Source organism: Pseudonaja textilis, chromosome 8 (assembly GCF_049901715.1).
Source record: "Pseudonaja textilis isolate UNSWEBS1 chromosome 8, rPseTex1.2, whole genome shotgun sequence".
In the NCBI taxonomy this organism is placed as follows: domain Eukaryota; kingdom Metazoa; phylum Chordata; class Lepidosauria; order Squamata; family Elapidae; genus Pseudonaja; species Pseudonaja textilis.
In genome coordinates this window covers 30,800,706-30,820,224 of record NC_141997.1, presented here as the reverse complement: position 1 = coordinate 30,820,224, position 19,519 = coordinate 30,800,706, and the positions used below count along the sequence as shown (strand labels likewise).

At 39.1% G+C, this 19,519-nt stretch overlaps 2 protein-coding genes across 5 annotated transcripts in view; one reads left to right on the top strand and one right to left on the bottom strand.

Annotated features, from left to right (window-relative positions):
* Nucleotides 1–1,084: 1,084 nt before the first annotated feature.
* METTL21C (methyltransferase 21C, AARS1 lysine) lies at nucleotides 1,085–18,814 on the top strand. Of its 2 annotated transcripts, XM_087937938.1 has the most exons (6): nucleotides 1,085–1,189; nucleotides 4,086–4,286; nucleotides 6,972–7,081; nucleotides 11,651–11,790; nucleotides 15,658–15,775; nucleotides 17,103–18,814. In XM_087937938.1, exons 3-6 carry the CDS (start codon nucleotides 6,982–6,984, stop codon nucleotides 17,495–17,497), a joined length of 753 nt encoding a protein of 250 aa, XP_087794064.1. In that variant the 5' UTR covers nucleotides 1,085–1,189; nucleotides 4,086–4,286; nucleotides 6,972–6,981; the 3' UTR covers nucleotides 17,498–18,814. The 2 variants fall into 2 exon arrangements, with proteins under 2 accessions (XP_087794064.1, XP_026564170.1); XM_026708385.2 differs by lacking the exon at nucleotides 4,086–4,286 and having other exon boundaries at nucleotides 1,087–1,189.
* Nucleotides 18,422–19,519, bottom strand: part of TPP2 (tripeptidyl peptidase 2) — a 51,839-nt gene continuing 50,741 nt past the window's right edge. For all 3 annotated transcript variants that reach the window (XR_015744439.1, XM_026708343.2, XM_026708342.2), the window contains one exon: nucleotides 18,422–19,361. Coding sequence is in view for 2 of the 3 variants with exons in the window: in XM_026708343.2 (XP_026564128.1) it covers nucleotides 19,272–19,361 (90 nt within the window). In the remaining variant the exon portion in view is untranslated. The remainder of the gene's footprint in view (nucleotides 19,362–19,519) is intronic.

Genomic DNA, 19,519 nt, shown 5'->3' with positions numbered 1-19,519 from the left:
ATAAATGAATAAATAACCATTGACATTCCTCAATATCTTCTTTAAAAAAACATAAAGAGATCAAAAACTCCTGAAAAGCGAAAAATTAGCCCAATTTTGGGGGGCGAGGGCTTAACAGTATACTGTCTACCCTAAAACCTCTCTAAAATAGAAAACACACTTTTAATTCCATTCCCCATCCTCTAAACATTTGACCCCATATTGTATAAATATTTTGACTCTGCTTGTTTGGGAATTCTGAGGTATTTCTGAATGGAATGGTAGGGGTGTTATATAACAACACCAAGCGGCCTCCTCATACTTAATATGAAAGTAGTTTTTTGGCAGATAATTGTATTTGGCAACATCAGGAGAACAATCTCAAATCATCCACATTCTTGCATCAACAACCGGAGGGATCCCCAACCTCCGGTCCGCGGATTGGTATCTGTTCACAGCCCGCTGGGAACTTGGCTGCTCAAGCACCAGGCGAGCACACAAACCATCCTCTTCCTCCTGCCACATCTGCCAGTCCATGGAGCTGGAAATGTTGGGGTCTGCTGAGCTAGAAGAATGAGGTAAATGCCCATCAAACTACCCTCCAACTTTATAATGGGATGAATTTAATGCAAATTCTACTCCTAATTTATTTCTGAGGCTTCATATTATTTGGGAATGACTGAGATATCAAAAATTGACTTAAAAGGGTTGGCATCAAAACAAACAAAAGAATGACTAGTATAAATGAACACTCATGAACTGATGGATTTGTAATGGGAAAGATGTTACTACATGTCACGTACTTTACCTACATTCAAATTTATAATTTTGAGCCTCTCGACAGAAAACAGAATTATGAGATAGAGAAACTGTTTATGATTTAATTGCAGGCTATTTCCTATAAGATTTTGTGCTGCTGGTTTCATTTTATGCTCCTAGTGTGTTGTCTGCAACATGTTTCAATTCTTATCATCGTATCAATTTCTAATTACAATTATAAGTTTATCCTCTCTTGTTTTTACATACCGGATGGTAATCAAAAGTAAGATTGTCCCTGCTTTTTTTTAAATCCCTAAATGGACTGGAGAATGGCCCCACCTCCTTTGACTCAGTCTTAGAGCACACCTTTACTATAAAAAGACACCAGTCTACTTGAAATCTCTCAGCTAAGAATTTGGATCTTTGACATCTGGATTAATTCGCTTTGCAGGTAAATTTTAATCCTAGGTTTATTTTTTTCTGCAAGTAAAAGGAGAAATGAATGTGCTGAGACGTATTGGATGGGCATTTTAAACTTCAGGTTTATTTTTAATACGTATCTCGGATACAGGGCACAACAGGTGGTTGTTAGGTCAATCAAGATGTATAACCAACCAGTAGTATATTAGTCACAGTTAGAAGCGTAGATGAGATTTCTGAATCTGAAAAGGAAAAAAAACAACAACCTAACTTTGAAAAGATTTGTGGAGGGTGATTTTTTTTGTTGAGCAGTGAGCCAATCTCTGTAAAAAAAAAAAAAACTTTTAAAAGGCAGAACAAAGCAAACTTTTTTATTTTGATGAAATGTACAATGAACCACAAAAGCTTTTGCAATAATGAATGTGTGAGACAGAGCTGTTATTTGGCTTTAGTATGTATCAATGCATGAAAAGTGTAAGGGGGAAATCAAAGTAAATGAAAAAAACAAACCCCAAACCCAGCATTCAGGGCTGATGACTGGAGTTGAGGGCGCAATCTTTGGACAATTTCCCTTGTGAAATTCCTCCCTCCCAGCTTCTGGTAAACAGTTCCCATTCATTTTACAGGAGGCTCACTCAAACTTCCCAGTGTGTAAATTCCATTTGCACATTTTTTGTTTTGTATCCATGCCACTAATAAAACAAAAGTCGAAAAAAGTGGGGGCTTATCAAACCGCTTGTTATGTTTTTATGGCAATTTTAATGTTTTTTTCCCCCACCAATAGGTTTTTAATAATATTTGTGACTTCTTTACTTACCTTCAGGTCCTCTAGTATGTCTCTATGGAAAATCACTTATATCGACCAGACATTAAAACTGCATTTGGCAATTTCAGAATGAAAATAAAATGAAAACTTCTACTCTTAGTTTGATTAACAATTTGTGCCTTACTTAGAATATAAGGCAGCCTGTGAACAGCTTTGAATGATGATCACTAGGGGACTCTCCCTATTACACTTGTGTGCATGCTTTGAATGTGTCAGATTTTTTCCCCCTGACATAAGCTTTTGAGGACATCTAGTGGGTATTATATTTAAATTATTCTTGCACCCTAAGAATTAAAATTAAAAATGAAGTTGGAAAGCTGGATGGAAAGCACTAGCTTTTCCCTTTTCATACCTGATTAATTGGAATTAATAACACTCTAATGTTTTATAAGACATTTAAGAGTATTTGGTTACAATTAATTAATAGCTTCGCCAAACTTAAAGATCAGGCAGTTCACACATATACAGGTAATTCTCGACTTACGGCCATAATTGAGCCCCAAGTTTCTGTTGTTAAATAAGACATTTGTTAAGTGAGTTTTCCCCCATTTTACAACTTTCCTTGCCACGGTTGTTAAGTGAATCACTTCAGCTGGCAAGTTTGTAACCGGTTCTGTGTCTGCTACTCTTCAGAACTACCGGTTCTGTAGAGCTGGACAGAACCTACCAGAAGCTGGTAGAATCCCACCCCTGTTTGTAACCCAGTTGTCCAGTAAATCTGGCTTCCCCATTGGCTTTGCTTGTCAGAAGGTTGCAAAAGTGACCTTGGGACACTGCAACCATCATAAATATGAACCAGTGGCCAAGCAACTGATATTTTGATCCCATGATTATGGGGATGCTGCAAAGGTCGTAATGGTGAAAAATGGCCATAAGTCACATTCTTCAGAGCCGTTATAACTTTGAATGGTCACCAAAGGCACTGTTGTAATTTGAGGACTACCTGTATCTGAAATATAGTCTGTCCCTGAAGAGTCAGCCCTAGGATTGATAAAAGGCCCTGAATATTTTGTGTTGTAGCAAAATCACTTGTCTGCAGAAGATCATGAAAACGGAGGCTCAGAGTGTTTGAGGCTGACGTGAGCATTTGGGTTCAGACAGAGGTGGTATTCAATTTTTTTTAGTACTGGTTCTGTGGGTGTAGCTTGGTGGGCATGGTTTGGTGGGCATGGCAGGGGGTGGATCCTGCAAAATCTCCATTCCCACCCCACTCCAGGGGAAGAATACAGTAAAATCCCCATTCCCTCCCCACCCCACTAACCTGCTTTCCAGCTCCGTTCTTCTGTGCAGGGCAACAAAAGAAGTCCCAGCCAATCAGCTGGGACTCGGGAAACAGAGAATAGATGGGGGCTGGGCCAGTCAGGGGTGGTATTTGCCGGTTGTCCGAACTACTCAAAATTTCCGCTACTGGTTCTCCAGAACTGGTCAGAACCTGCTGAATGCCACCTCTGGTTGTGACCCAGTAGTAGGCTGCAGCCTATTGGTTGGGGACCCCTGTTCTAGTCCATTTATAACTTTCTTAAACCAAAATCTGGTTTTTTTTTTTGCTTTTTGATTACTATTGCTTTTAATTTTTTTAGCCAGCATTTCAAATTCCATGCATTAAAGAAAGAGGATACAACTCATCAAGTGTCAGATTAAATATTGATGTATTGAACTCAATGAATTTTTCCCTAGTAACTGAAAGGCAAAATAAAATGTCCATACATTTTTGTGGCTATGCTTTTTGCTTTGTTTTTGCATTGTCAAGACAGATCAGTATATGGGTAGTCCTCAACTTTATGACCACAATTGAGCCCAAAATTTCTGTTGTTAAATGAGACGCATGTTAAATGAATGTTGCCCCATTTAACAACTTTTCTGGCCACAGTGGTTCAGTGAATCAATGCAGTTGTTAAGTGAGTAATATGGTTGTTAAATGACTCTGGCTTCCCCATTGACTTTGCTTGTCAGAAGGCCGCAGAAGGGGATCATGTCACCTTGGGACATAGCAACAGTCATAAATATGAACTAAGGGCAAGCATCTGAATTTTGATTGCATGATCACGGGAAAGCTACAAAGGTTGAAAGTGTGAAAAATGATCGTGTCACTTTTTTTCAGTGCCATTGTAACTTTGTACCAGAGGTGGTATTCAGCAGGTTCTGACCAGTTCTGGAGAACCGATAGCAGAAATTTTGAGTAGTTTGGAGAACTAGCAAATATCACCTCTGACTGGCCCCGCCCCCATCTATTCTCTGGCTCCCAAGTCCCAGCTGATAGGCCTTTTGTTGCCCTGCACAGGAGAACGGAGCTGGAAAGCAGGTTAGTGGGATGAGGAGGGAATATGGATTTTGCAGTAACCTTCCCCCAGGAGTGGGGAGGGAATGGAGATTTTGCAGTATTCTTCCCCTGTGACACCCACCAAGCCACGCCCACAGGACCAGTAGTAAAAAAAGTTGAATCCACCCCACTGCTTTGAACGGTCACTAAATGAACTATTGTAAATCGAAGACTACCTAAGTAAGTTATATATCAGCATTGTGTTACCATTGCACAAGTTCTCCTCTTTACTATACAGGGAAAACGTGGATCTTGTACTGCTTTAGTTGTTTGCTCCTCCTCCAACCCTTTTCCTGCTTCCCAATGCAGTCTCTGCAACCCGCTATGTTTATTGATGCCCAGCTGGGCTATTTTTTATTTATTCCCAGAAGTACCCTTGTATAATTATAAGACATGTTCTGCTATTTTAATTCAAACTTATACAAATGGAGAAAATCAAATATGCTGAATTTAAATATGTGAAGATATTTACAGACCCCTCACATCCTGGACATAAACTGTTTCAACTCCTACCCTCAAATTGATGCTGTAGAACACTGCACACCAGAACAACTTAGATACAAGGACAGTTTTTTCCCAAACACCATCACTCTGCTAAACAAATAATTCTCTCAACACTGTTCAACTAGTACAAAGTCTGCATTACTATTACTATTAATCCTCCATCCTTCCTTTCACTCATCTCCTCCCACTTATGACTGTACGACTGTAACCTTGTTGCTTGTATCCTTACGATTTTTATTGACTGTTTCTTAGTATGATTTGATTACTTATTGTACCCTATGACTATTATTAAGTTTTGTACCTTATGATTCTTGACTCTTGACGAATGTATCTTTTCTTTTACCTTATGTACACTGAGAGCATTTGCACCAAGACAAATTCCTTGTGTGTCCAATCACAATTGGCCAATAAAGAATTCTATTCTATTCTATTCTGTTCTGTTCTAGTCTAGTCCATTCCATTCCATTCCATTCCGGTCCGGTCCAGTCCAGTCCAGTCCAGTCAGTCCAGTCTAAAAGGCAACTTGATGAAAAAAATAAAATCTATTAATGCAGCAACAAGAGGATTGACAATAGGGGTGTCAAACTGGTGGCACGCGGGCCAGATGCGTCACATGCAAGCCACGCACCCCCAGCTCCATGAATGGGAAAAACATCGCGAAATGTCACATGACGGCAACATGACGCCATGAGCTTGATACCAGTGCAATAGAGAATATTTGTAGCTGAGGGTTTAACTGTGGGGTCCTTGCTGCTCTGAGCTTGTTCATTTTCTGGCAGACATTTCATTACCAAATTAGGTAACATTATCAGTGCTGGCAGGCAATGGCTTTGCTCTCTTTCTATATACTACAGGATTTATCAAAGGAAGTTTTATGGGAAAGTGTTAGCCTACTTAAAACCTGAGTCATCACAATGTACGTTTTCTGTTAATATAGTTTCTCACAGAGTTATGTTTCGCTATACAAAGAATGTGTTTCTGTGGATTTGTCTTTATTAACTTTCCAGTTCTGCAATTCAGCGGAAAAGGCTCCAAGTGCATCTCAGGTGGCAATTTAAGAAAAAAAAAGAAAAGAATTTTGTTTCTGATGATTTTTTTTTTTTTAAAGGCCACAAAGGGGGAAAAAAAAGAGGCAAGGATGAGAAAGGATATGTTTGGGGTATCAAGTCTTAATTCAAAGATGTGAAACCTGAGGATTATATGTGGTCACTGAGGCCTCTTTTTGTGGGAATTCTCTTTTGCTGGAATTTAGTCTCTTATCCCTTGAAAGAGGCATATCTCCATTTTTTTTTAAAAAAAGCCCCGAACTCTTCCCTAGCCTCAATCCTGCCACAGGAATGATATGGTCCCATGCACTCAGGAACCTTTCTTAAATTTTTGGCCATTGAAAGATTATCCACCTAATTTGAAGTGATAAAGGCTAATCTCTTCCCTCAATCCAGTAAAAATACTTGAATATTGAGGAAAACGGTAGCTAGCTTCCAGGGGTGGGGTGCAAATATTTTTACTAACGTTTCTGTGGGCATGGCTAGGTAGGCGTGGCTAGGTGGGCATGGCCACGTAACTGGATAGGCATGGCTTCTTCTGCTTCTTTTTACAGCACACACACACACACATACACACACACAAACACACACAAACACACACACTGCACTGTTTTTTTTGCCTCCTGGACTTTAGGGAAGCCTCCCGGGAGGCCGTTTTTGCTCCCAGGAGGCTTCTCTGAGGCCCAGGAGGCCAAAAACTCTCTCTCTCTCTCTGTGTGTGTGTGTGTGTGTTGCACAGCTGTTTTTTTACTACCGGTTCAGCCAAACTGTAACGTTTTTTTACTACCGGTTCATGTGAACCGGGCCGAACCGGTAGAATACCACCACTGCTAGCTTCTCAGGAGATTGGGAGAAAGCTGATTTCCCAGAAAATGAACTGGGTATCAGCATTCCTTAAATTATCTTTGGGCTTCCAATTTGCCAATGTCAAGATAACAAACCGTGTCAAAGACAACATTTTGAGATTTTGAGGTAGAAAAACAACCCAGCTTCGGATCAAAAGAAATGGACCATGTTTCAGCATGGGTGCTTTTGAATACAGAGAGTTGTTAGATAGATAAATTAGAAATGCAGTGATTTGCCCTTACGGTCCATGGTTTGATTGTCCCTTCAACAGGGTTACTGCTATGATCTCTACAAAGCACCAGAACTCCCCTAAAATGGCTCAAAAATTAACAGAAGAGGAGGAGGGCTACCACGACGATTCTTCTCCATTACCCGACTCAGGTAGTACTTTAATGCACTAACGCATGGTTTCCTTCTAAGCTATGTAATAGATTGACTAGATTCAGTCCTAATTTAAGAAGTTGTTTTATGATTGCTGACCAGATAAAATATGAGTAGTTCGTTTTGAGAATCTCAATTCATCCTCAGTTTTTATCGCAATGATTTGCAATAAGTTGAAAAGGCTTGTCCACAATGTACGACCTCAGTTGAGCCCAAAATTTATGTTGCTAAGTAAGAAATTTGTTAAGTGAGTTTTACCCCATTTTACAACTTTTCTCACCACATTTGTTAAGTGAATCACTGCCATTCTTAAATTTGTTGTTAAATGAATCTGGTTTCCTGACTGACTTTGTCAGAAGGTCACTAAAGGGGACCGCATGACACCAGGACATTGCAACCATAATAAATGTGAGTCATTTGTCAAGTATCTAAATATAAACCATGTGATCACGGGGATGCTGCAATGGTCATAAGTGTGAAAAACGGTCACACGTCACTTTTTTCAGTGCAGTTGCATCTTTGTTCACTAAATGAACAGTTGTAAGTCGAAGACTATCTATATTCATAGTCTCAGTTATTCAAAGATGCTCATGGAGATTGGGGAAAGTGAGGTCTAGGACAATTAACCATGGGCACATCATGTCTGCAGCCATTCAATCGCCGGGCCCCCACCGCAGCCACTCCGGCATGGGCATTTATTGTTGGCTGGCCCTGTGCTAGCATATTTCCCCCCACCAATGTTCTGCTAATGCTCCTGGACAATTTGCCAAAGGATACTTGTCTCTGGTGAATCCACAGTGCAGGACAAGTTACTACGTGTCCCCACTCTGCCTTCCCACTGGATGTAGTCCCTTTTCGGCTCGGCTTCCTAAAGTGGAACTGGAAAGGTTGGGGAGGGGGGGGCAAACCCACTCTGCTTTGTGTGCACATAGGGGGCTGGGATATTGAAGCTGCTTCCTTCCAGATGTTCCATTTGTGTGATGGCCCGGGGCATGGCACAAAGGCAACACAATCAGATAATCAGTAGGAGTCCCTTTATTAGCTCCAACTTTGCCCCCAATGTCCTGGTTACCTTCTGGCTGGAGAAAAACCCTCTGAGGAACAGCCTTTGACTACAGAGAATCAAGTCCAAAATGTGGTCAACAAAAACTGTAGCTATAAGTCCAATCAAAGCAAGATGAGGTAATTAGTCCAGCAGGGCAAGAGAAGGAATTCCATGCACGAAGGCACAGCAATAACTCAACATTGTTGGGAAGACACTAGGAACACAGATAACTAAAGTTAACACAGAATAAACTCACATTTGCTCCCAGAAGACGCCGCACTCAGCATGCATCTCTTTTAAATTATCTTCCCAGGTGTGGCTAATGAAGGCAATCAGGGCCCTTTCCTCCCCCATAAGCCATGCAACCCATATTGCTCTCTTCTCCGTTCCTCCCTGCATGCCCTAGGATGAAGAGGGGGTGGGCCTTGGTCTCCCTCTGAACTCCCTCTCCCCTTGTTCTACCTCTTCCCTGCTCTACCCAGCTGGACTTTGCCTTTCCCCAGTTTCCACAACAGCCAACGGAGCCACACTCCCACTCCCTGTCAGCTGTTCGTCTTCCCCCTCAGATTCAGACTCTGACAGGGGCAGGACAATTTGGTTGCAGAGAGTCCCTTGGCTGAACGCTGCAGATGGCAAGGCAGAGGGTGAGTGGGCAGAAAGGGAGAGATTGGCTAATAACATAGTCCTTCCAAGCATATCCAGAAATGAAGAATTTGTTTTAAGTTTCAGGATCAGGCTTTCCTGCGTTCTGAAGAATATGTTAAAAAAGTTTGCGTAACAAAGCCCCCAAGGAAGAGACACAATAAATCTGAAGGAACCCCCCCCCCCACTCAGAAAAGGAACCCACAACCTCACCCTGAGTGCAATCTTTGGAATTGTAGTCAGCCAAAATAAAAAGAAAGCATTGCAGAAAGTCATTCTGTCAGAGAGAGAAAGAGAAAGAAAGAGCTAGGGGGGAGGGAATACTCACCCCCCTCCCCTCACAGGTAGAAGTGAATGAAATGACATTATGCGTATGAAAATGTCCAGAAAGATTGTTTGCAACAAAGGTTGCAATCCCCAAAAGGGAATCCATTAGCCTTTTTTTTTTTAAAAAAAAGATGTTTTCTTGTAATAGAAGCATAAGCCACTGATCCTGATCTGTCAGACAATAGTTCTCCTAGTCAATACATTTCCTTTGATCTTATTAGGACAATGTTTTTGATTGATTACAATATCAATCATCTTCTCCTCTTCTCCTTTCTTTTTCCCCCTCCCACATTTCTTTCCTCAACAAGGAAGGAAACTCAAACAAGGTCATCTCTTTTTTTAAAAAAAAGGACTGAGCAGTTCCTCATACAAGATTAAGTTCAAATTATGTTTTAAAACCAAGTCCTTTTTCTCTATAATATTCCCAAAGCAATAAGTAAACTTCAGCTTCAACCACAACAACACACGAGCACACAATAGATACAAACTTAAGGTAAACTGCTCCAAACTTGACTGCAGAAAATATGACTTCAGCAACAGAGTTGTCAATGTCTGGAATGCACTATCTGACTCTGTTTTTTTTCCCCAAATCCCCAAAACTTTTACCTTAGACTGTCTACTGTTGACCTCACCCCATTCCTAAGAGGTCTGTAAGGGGTGTGTATAAGAGCAACAACATACCTACCGTCCCTGTCCTAATGTCCCCATTTCATATAATCATGTTCTAATTATATCTGTTATCTAATACATGCTTGACAAATAAATAAAATAAAAAATAAAAAAATAATATCAAGTGTATCCTTTATCTTCCCAACCCCCAATAACATCAGTCCTAATAATTTTGGGATAAACACCTTTTATTATAATGGGGGCCTGCGGTGGAGTGAACACAAATGTGGCTGCGGTTGATTGTCCCATTCTGGGAAAAAATATCCCCAAATCATGACAGGCTTGGCCATATGATTGAAGCTCTGCCTTTTTGTTATGTGCATAAAGCATGCACCACATATAAAAATGGTGCAGGGATTCATTCAATTGTGCAGTCATGGGCACAATCTTGACTTTTGATGTGCTCAGACGCTCCTGCAGCTTTTGTATGCTTATTTCAATTGTGATTAAAACTGTGCCTTGTGCTTTTTATAAATATTGAGGAAAAGAGGTCTATTTCCAACCTTTAATTTGAATTAGAAAATTCAGCCCTTCCACTGAAAGCAGGAGGACATTTATATAATTAGTTTGGGCCTGATTTCTGTCCTGTTTTAACAAAACAAACTTTAATGAACCACGGTGGTACAATGGTTAGAGGGCTGTACTGCAGGCTATTTCTGCTGCCTGCCGGCTGCTTGCAATTTGGCAGTTCAAATCTCACCAGGCTCAAGGTTGATTCAGCCTTCTATCCTTCCAAGGTCAGTAAAATGATGACCCAGATTGTTGCGGGCAATAGGCTGACTCTGTAAATTGCTTAGAGAGGGCTGTAAAGTGCTATTGCTATTTTCAAACATACTTATATAGCAATAAGATTATATACTGTTTTATAGTGCTTTACAGCCTTCTCAAAGTGGTTTACAGAGTCATCATGTTAACTTTCTCCTGAATTTCTTAAAAAAACACTATTACTTTATTTATGGTATGTGCATGGTGAAGGGAGGGGGAAGGTTGTGACTTTTTTTGTAGTGGTAATTACAAGTAATCCTCATCATTTTTTATGCTAAGTGAAATATTTGTTAAGTGAATTTTGACTCATTTTACAACTTTTTGTGTCACAATTGTTAAGTAAATCATTGATGCTGTTGAGTCAGTTGCCAAGCTTCTGAATTTTGATCATGTGACTATAGGGATGCTGCAACAGTTGTTTAATACAGAGGGGTGGGATTCTACCAGTTCTCACCTATTCGCTAGAACCGGTTGTTAACATTCTAAGCAGTTTGGAGAACCGGTTGTTAGAAGAAATTACTGGCCTAATCCTGTAAGGAAGGCAGGAAGGAAACATTTTGGTGTTGCTTACAGAAACTGCCTCTCCGTTAACCCTTATTACATTCTTGGCAGGACTAGACTTCCTGTCTCTGGAACGTCTCTGGAGTTATTTTCCCCTCCTTTGCTGGTACTTTGCTTGTGTGGAGTGACCATTCAAAGTTACAATGGCACTAAAAAAAGTGACTTATGACCATTTTTCACACTTACGACTGTTGCAGCTTCCCCACAGTCATGAGAGGCCAGGCGAGGAGATGCGTGCCTCAATGTGAGTGATATTGAGTTGGCCACATCCAGCCAAAAACATGACTACCAAGCCATGTCCACCCAGTCACATGACCACCAAGCCCCGCCCACCACCTAAGCCATGCTCACAGAACCGGTCGTTAAAAATTTTGAATCTTACCCCTAGTCATACGTCACATTTTTCAGTGCTGTGAACTGTAACTTTGAACTGTTGTACGTCGAGGACTACCTGTATTATGAGGATTTTAGAGCAAACTTTCTGAAGGCATCGTTTTCCTTAATTCTATAGCATCTCACAAAAATGTGTAAACAAATGACTGATCATTTTTCCTTCACAGGTCCACGTGTATTTAAAATATTGCCTAAATGGGTTTCAAAGGCCTCCTACTATTTTGACAAAGAACATTATTGTTATGCTGGCCATCAGATCATCATTCAAGAATCCATTGAATGCTTTGGAGCTGTAGTATGGCCTGCTGTAAGTTTGACACGGAAAAAAAAGCATCCCTTTGACTAATAATAAGACAACTCTTAAGTTTGGAAATATTCACTATTGTTTGATGTTGAGACTTTGGAGAAAGTGCAGAAAAGAGCAACTAAGATGATTAAAGGCTGGGGGACAAAAACATATGAGGGATGGCTTCAGGAATTGGGTATGGCTAGTCCAGAGAAACGAAGGACTAGGGGTGACATGATAGCAGTATTCCAGTATTTGAAGGGCTGCCACAAAGAAGAGGGGGTCAATTCATTTTCCAAAGCATCTGAGGGCAGGACAAGAAATAATGGATGGAAATTAATCAAGGAGAGAAGAAACCTAGAATTAAGAAGCTTCCTGACAGTGAGAACAATTAACCAGTGAAACAGCTTGCCTCCAGAACTTGTAGGTGCTTCAGTGGCACAATGGTTAGAATGCAGTACTGCAGGCTACTTCTGCTGACTGCCAGAAGTTTAGCAGTACAAATCTCACCGGTTCAAGGTTGACCCATCCTTCAATCCTTCCAAGGTCAGCAAAATAGATTGTTGGGGGAAATAGGCTGACTCTGTAACCCGGATAGAGAGGGCTGTAAAAGTACTGTGAAGCGGTATATAAGTCCAAGTGCTATTGCTATCACAGGAGGTTTTGAAGAAGAGACTGGATAGGCACCTGTCTGAAATGGTCCAGGGTCTTCTTCTTGAGTAGGGGATTGGACTAGAAGGTCCAACCTCCAAGGTCCTTTCCAGCTCTGTTCTGATTGAAATATTGATCTCCTGTTAAATGAAATGCTTGAATTAAGAATGGACGCCACTATATAATAGCTTTAGTTAGTGTTCACTGGAAATATCAGTTGCTATACATTATGCCCAAATCAAAGAAGTGCTGCTAAAGTAGTTAAACAGGACCTAGAGTGAGTTATGTGTTGCCATTAAGTAGTTGGTTTAACACGTTTTGGACATGCCCAATGTTATAAGCAAGTATGACATTTCCTGTATGTGGCTGAGCGTAAATATGAATCATTTTAACACACAGCTTCTCTTACCCTCCAACTATTTAATCTTGATGTACTCATCAAGAGTCACTGCTTCTTTACTTAGTTTGCCCCGTTTAAGGTATGTTTGGGCAGGACAAAAAGTATAAAACAAGCAACAAAGCTGTGAGCAAAGTTCTGGTAGGGAAAAAAAAACAGGTTTTGATAATGAATAAATTTCCTGAGTTACAAACTTTGCTTCTAGAAATTCTGTTTGTAATGTAAATTGCCAAAATCAGGTGTGTGTTGTTTTTTAAAAAAATGCGTGGAACCCTCTTTGTGTTAAGATGTATGTTATTTAGGGGGCTGCTCTCATATTCATGTCAGTTGAAGTCGCAAACATTATTATTTCAGAATTTATTTTATGTCACTTTTTATGTATTGGAAGCTCCACCCTCTTTGTAACTTTGGACATTTATGATTTGGATTGTTTTAATTTGTGAACAGTAGGGCCAATATGCAAGTTTTTAAAATAAAAAAAGGAAAAAAAATTCCAGTAGGCATTGTTTACTTGAGAATATTAAAATAGAAATTGAGTTCTATCGTGCTTCATGTTTCTGACATGAATTATCTTGAACCAGTCACTCTTTCCTGAATGCTCCTGTCAGTCTTCCTTGGCATTGTCCATCAAAATTATCTGAAGACTCATCCCAACTGCAGCACTAACACAGTTAAAAACGTTAATATAGATTTCTATTATTAAAATCAGCAGTGGAGACTTCCGGTTTGAGCTTCTTTGGTGACAGGCCGAAACCTTGTCTCTGCGAGGCTTCGATCTGTGTTCGCCGCTGGAGCACCCCGAGTTGGCTGGTTTCGGGGCTAAGCTACCCCGTAGAGGTGGTGAAGAAGGGGGAGACTGCCTGCAGGGTTGAGGAGAGCTGCATCTCTCCTCCCCAGCTGGCCATTACTCCCTTTCCTGAAGGCGGTTGTAGCGGTGGTCAGAAATGGCCACCACAAAGAAGAACTTGACCGGAAAAGAATGTGCAGGAGGAAGATAAGAAGAGAAAGTTTTGGTTGACTGGGTCAAACAGCAAAAGCAACAAATAAGGTACCCTGGAATTGAAACTCTTAAAAAAAAACAATAACATTGTTCCCTAAGAAAATTTTTAAGCTGCAAAGGAGATAGACGAGGGAAAAGATTTGGTTTTTTTTTTCTCCTTTTCCTATATTGACAGCTAAGAGACTTAGCAAGAAATTGGAAAAAAATCCATTTTGACATTAATAGGCATTTAATGCTGAAAATAAAAAGTCAGAGGGATAATAAAGATTTCTGGATAATCAAAAGCTTTCGAAAACAGGAGAGAAAAAGGATAAAGGGGCAGGCTCTGGAAGGGAGGAGACTGCCTGGAATTAAAAAGAACTTACAGCAAAATTTCAACAAGACTTCCAAAAGATACATTTTAACTGAAATATCGCAACAAAAACCCCAGGAAGAGAAAGTGGAAAAAGAAATAAGAAGAAATAACTTGGGACTATTTGGATTACTTGATGATTTCTGGATTCTTGGTTATTATATTTGAATGACTAAAATCAATCGGGTGGTTGTTTAAAACTGTTTAAAATGGCTCCACTTTTAGAAGAACTGAAAATGGAACTTAAAAAGTACAAAGAAGATGCACAAGAAGGGAGAGGTTCTTTTGGCTTCGTATTTGTGTTTAGAAATGGAGATCTGGAATTATGAGAGACAACAAAAAGTGCCTACGGAATAAGAAGATTGCAACAAAGAAGAAGCCATCTTTAATGAACAAGTAATCTTCCTTAGAAAAAGGAAAGGGGGGAAAGAGAATGGAAAATTTAAGATTGGGAAAAACAACTCAAAAAAAATAGAGTGAAAAATAAGTATAAAATCAGAAAGCAACAGAAGAGGGAAATGCAGAAGAGAGAATTAGAAGTAGAGAGACAAGGGGGTAAAAGGGGGAGGGAGAAGAAGAGGGAAGAAAGAAAGGAAAAGAAGTTATAAAGGACAGAAACAAAATATAGAGAAAGGGCTTATTTAGAGATAATGGGTGAAAATTTAATGGAAAAAGGGATTCTGCAAAGGTACATAAGATAGTATTGTTATATTAGAAACAGAAATAATTTTAGAAAATATGAAATAATGTATGATTAAAATGTTTGATAAAATAGCTATCGTAATTCAATGGAATGCTTGTCAATAAATGTAACAAAATGAATATTTAATGATTTACAGAACATATGTGAAGAGAAATAAGGGAAAATTGAGATGAGATAATCAAAATAAAATTGAGAAAATTAAGAGGGGAAAAACTATATAGAAAATGTAGAATAGTATAAGATATGGAATAGAACACAAAAAGGAGCATGAAATTGAGTTTTGTGTCTGTATAAAGAAGTTCAATCCGGGACCATGCTATTTTCAAAAAAGATGTTTTACTTGTATTTTGTATGTGTGAAAACCCAAATAAAACTTTATTTAAAAAAAAATCAGCAGTGACACACACACACACACACACACACACACACACAGAGAGAGAGCTAGATCAATTCTGCTAACACATTTTGTGTAGATTTCCTGAGAGTTCAATGTTTCTTTTGTGATCTGATTAGATTCAATCCCCTTCTCTTCCTATGCCAGTTGAAAAAACTTCTATAAAGTGTAATGAATTTATGGCTTTGTTTCTGTCTTAGGAGGATGTCAGCATATGACATCTTAAGGCTCTTTCAAGGTGAGCATGATTAGAAAGCATAGCAACTATGAGCAAATCAACCTTCATTTGTATTCTGACCTATTTCCAAATGCAAAAGAAAAAAACTAACATTGTATTTATATATACACAAATAACTTTGGAATGATCAAGCGATTTTCCCCCCTCTTCTAGGCCCTTGCTTTATGTCAGTACCTGGAATCAAATCAAGAGGAAATTGACCTCAAAGAAAAGAAAGTCCTTGAAATTGGAGCCGGGACAGGTCTAGTGTCTATTGTGGCAAGTATATTAGGTAACTTGTACACTGATTTTTCAGACTGTAAAATACCATAGGGATTCATTTCCTTTTCAGTCATGCGCTTCAAACATGGATACACACTTTCACTGTTCTGTCTTTCCTAAATGTTCATTCAACATCTGATCAGTTTCTGACCTCAGTCCCATTTTCAGAAAAAAGCTTCCCCTCCATTGATTTTTCATCATTCTGTGTGCATGTATTGTGTGCAGTATTGTATCAATTATGCACATCAATGCTGATTTATTATGCTCAGCAAAAGTATAATAGCTAGGAACGGCTCACCTAAAAGGCATTCTGCAGTATTTTATTCATAAAACTAGTGCTTAAAGAATAATTAACTATAAGCAGACTCACATCTTCTAAATCATACATGATTTGCTTGGATTTTGCTCAATATGGTGTGCAAATGAAGCAACTCTATCTAGCTTATTTAACAATTAGTCCTCAATTTATAATCACAATTGAGCCCCAAATTTCTGTTGTTAAGTGAATTTTGCTCCATTTTATGACCTTTCTTGCCACAGTTGGTAATTGAATCACTGCAATTGATAGGTTAGTCACACGTTTTGTTAAGTGAATCTGGCTTCTCCCACTGATTTTTCTTGTCAGAATTCACAAAAGTTGATCACATGGCTTTGGGACACAGCAATGGTCATAAATATGAATGAGATGCCAACCATCTGAATTTTGATCACATGATCAGAGAGGCTGGAATGGTCATAACTGTTAAAAAAGGTTGTAAGTTACCGTTGTAACTTTGAACCGTCACTCAACGAACTGTTTTAAGTTGGGAACTACTTGTATTAGTTATGTAAACCATGGTTTAGCATGATGCAATTCAGGGGTGGGATTCAACCGGTATTACTACCGGTTCGGTATGTTTTGTGTGCGCGTGTAAAAAATCTTAAGCTGTGCTGCCCAGACAGCTGAAAAGCGCTGCACACAAGTGTGCAGCGTTTGAAAAGCCTTTTTTCCTGCTTTTTCAACCTCAGCGTGCTGCGCAAAGCAGCTGAGGTTGAAAAAGCAGGAAATAAAGGACAGGTAAGAGCCTGGGTGGGCGGGTGGGCCAAACAGCAGCAAACACAGAACCAGTTTGGTGTCTGCTGCTCTTAATAGCTACTGGTTATATAGAGCCAAGCAGAACTGCCTCTGATGCAATTCCAGTCCATTTTATGATTTGCTGGCGCAAGTGGGCAGACAATTTAAGTACATTACTGACTGAATTAATATTAGGACCTACCTCCTTTCCCCAATTGACATTTTATCAAAGCAAGTAATGGATTGAGCAATGTTATTATTATTATTATTTTTTACCTTTCAGGAGCTTTTGTCACAGCAACTGACTTGCCTGAGGTACTTGAAAACTTGGAGTTCAATATTACTAGGAATACAGAGAATCTAGCCATTCGCAAGCCTGAAGTGAGGAAGCTCATTTGGGGCATGAATCTCCCTGAAGACTTTCCCAAAGCAACCCACCATTATGATTTCATTGTGGCTACTGATGTTGTCTATCACCACACAGCTCTGGATTCTCTGCTGGATACATTTCACTACTTATGCCAGCCTGGGACCACATTGCTTTGGGCAAATAAATTTAGATTCAGCACAGATTATGAATTTTTGGACTCAATGAGCAACATATTCAATATAACCCAGCTAGCGGAATTTCCTGAGTCAAGTATCAAGCTGTTTAAAGGCACCATCAAAGAGAATTAAGGTGAGGAAGCAGAATTCATAACGAAGTGCAAAAGCTGAGACCCTTATCAGAAGAATCTGATTCTTAAACTTTCAAGATTTAACCCTTTCAATTCGGTACTTATTTGGAGTTTTTCTCAAAGACAAGTTGTTTCAACAAAAGAATAGATAATAGGAAGCCTGCACCTCTTGGTCACGTTTTGTCCCTTAGCTATATTATCTATAAGGAACCTCTGTGGCGCAGTGGTTAGAGTGCAGTACTGCAAACTACTTCTGCAGCCAGCCGCCTACAATTTGGCAGTTCAAATCCCACCAAGCTCAAGGTTGACTCAGCCGTCCATCCTTCTGAGGTGGGTAAAATGAGGACCCGAATTGTTGGGGGCAATATGCTGACTATGTAAACCGCTTAGAGAAGGCTGTAAAGCACTATAAAGTGGTATTTAAGTCTAAGTGCTATTGCTATTGCTATACCAATGACCAGTATCGGACACATTCTGGCATTCCTTCATTGATGTTTAAATCAGCAGTCCCCAACCTTTTTGGTTTTATGGAAGCCGACGTTTCCATGGGCCGAGGTTAGTGGTGGGGGTTTGGGTTTTGCTTGCTCACCTGCCATTCATCTTCAGCTGTGCAGCCTGGTTTCCTACCAAGAACACAGACTGGTATGGGTTCATGGTCCAGAAATTGGAGGCCCCTGGTTTAATAGATATTTATAAACGAAGGCTTGAAACTCTATGGATCTAATCACGCTGTCGGATTAGAAATACTGTAGAAATGAGGTCCACTTTTATCCTAGAATATGTCCTCATAAACCAAGATTCCCAAGATAAATTGCCATTCATATGCCATGGAAGATAGGAGTTTACACTTTTTCTGGTTAGAATACGAGAAAATGTGAGTGTATAGTCCTCTGACAGAGCCACACTGCTGAAAAATTAAAACAGATTTCAAATTTATTCGATATTTTATTTTTTAAAAAATTAAACCATGAGTACTCAAACCTTTGACATTTAAATCTGCACATTTATTCTGCAGTTTTATGTTTTTCAAACATTATTAACATGTATGTATAAGTTTTACAATACCTGATTAAGTGTTGACTGACACTTTATACATGTATCGGATTTTTGCCGATACTCTGCATCATTTGGATATTTGTGAGTATCTCCAAATTGAAGATATATCCAAGAGCACCTTTGCACCAGTAATTCAGAACACATTGTTAGTTAAATGTGGAAGTTATTCTTTTAAAAAATAAAATAAAATGTAAACTCTTGCAAATGGTACTGGTAATTAAGTTCTGTTATTATTAAATCTAATAAATAAGTTTTTAGCTACTTTTGTTGTAGCTTCATTTAAGGCCTTCATACAATTGCAAGTTTATGTTTAAACATGTTAAAATCCTGTTCATTGTAAAAATAACAGCTTGTATAGCCTTATGATTAAAATTACAAACAGTTAAGATCCATATACACATGCAAGAAGCTATTTCACTTTCATTTTTTAAACTTTGGTGCTGGCTGTTTTCAAACATCCATTGCCAGCAATGTGATGTATGCAATAGGTTTTGTCTTTAAAATTTCACTTCTAAAGCAAACAAAGTACTCAAGGAACTACGAATTCAGTTTAAATAGACTTCCTCATGTCTGGACCCAAACTACATAAATATACTGCAGCCCCTTATCCTCTGATTAATACATACAAGTGAAGCATTCAGTAACAGATGAAAACATGCAATTCACAGATTTTATATTTAATCAATATAAGAACATCTTGAATTCACAACTGCAGTATTTTAAAACACACAATAATCAGGTGGGAACATCACAGGAAGCCAGTTTTCACTAAAAGACGCACAGTGAGTCCATCCAAGTAGCCTCATCAGCTAAAAGGTTAAGAGCAAAAAACAAAACAAAACTTTTATATACAAGTAAACTTTAGATTAAGCTAAAGTCATGAAAATGAAATTTAATGTATTTAGCTACTAAAATTAGAGTACAATATATTAGACTTTCACTTAGATATTTCTAGAAAATTTGTCCT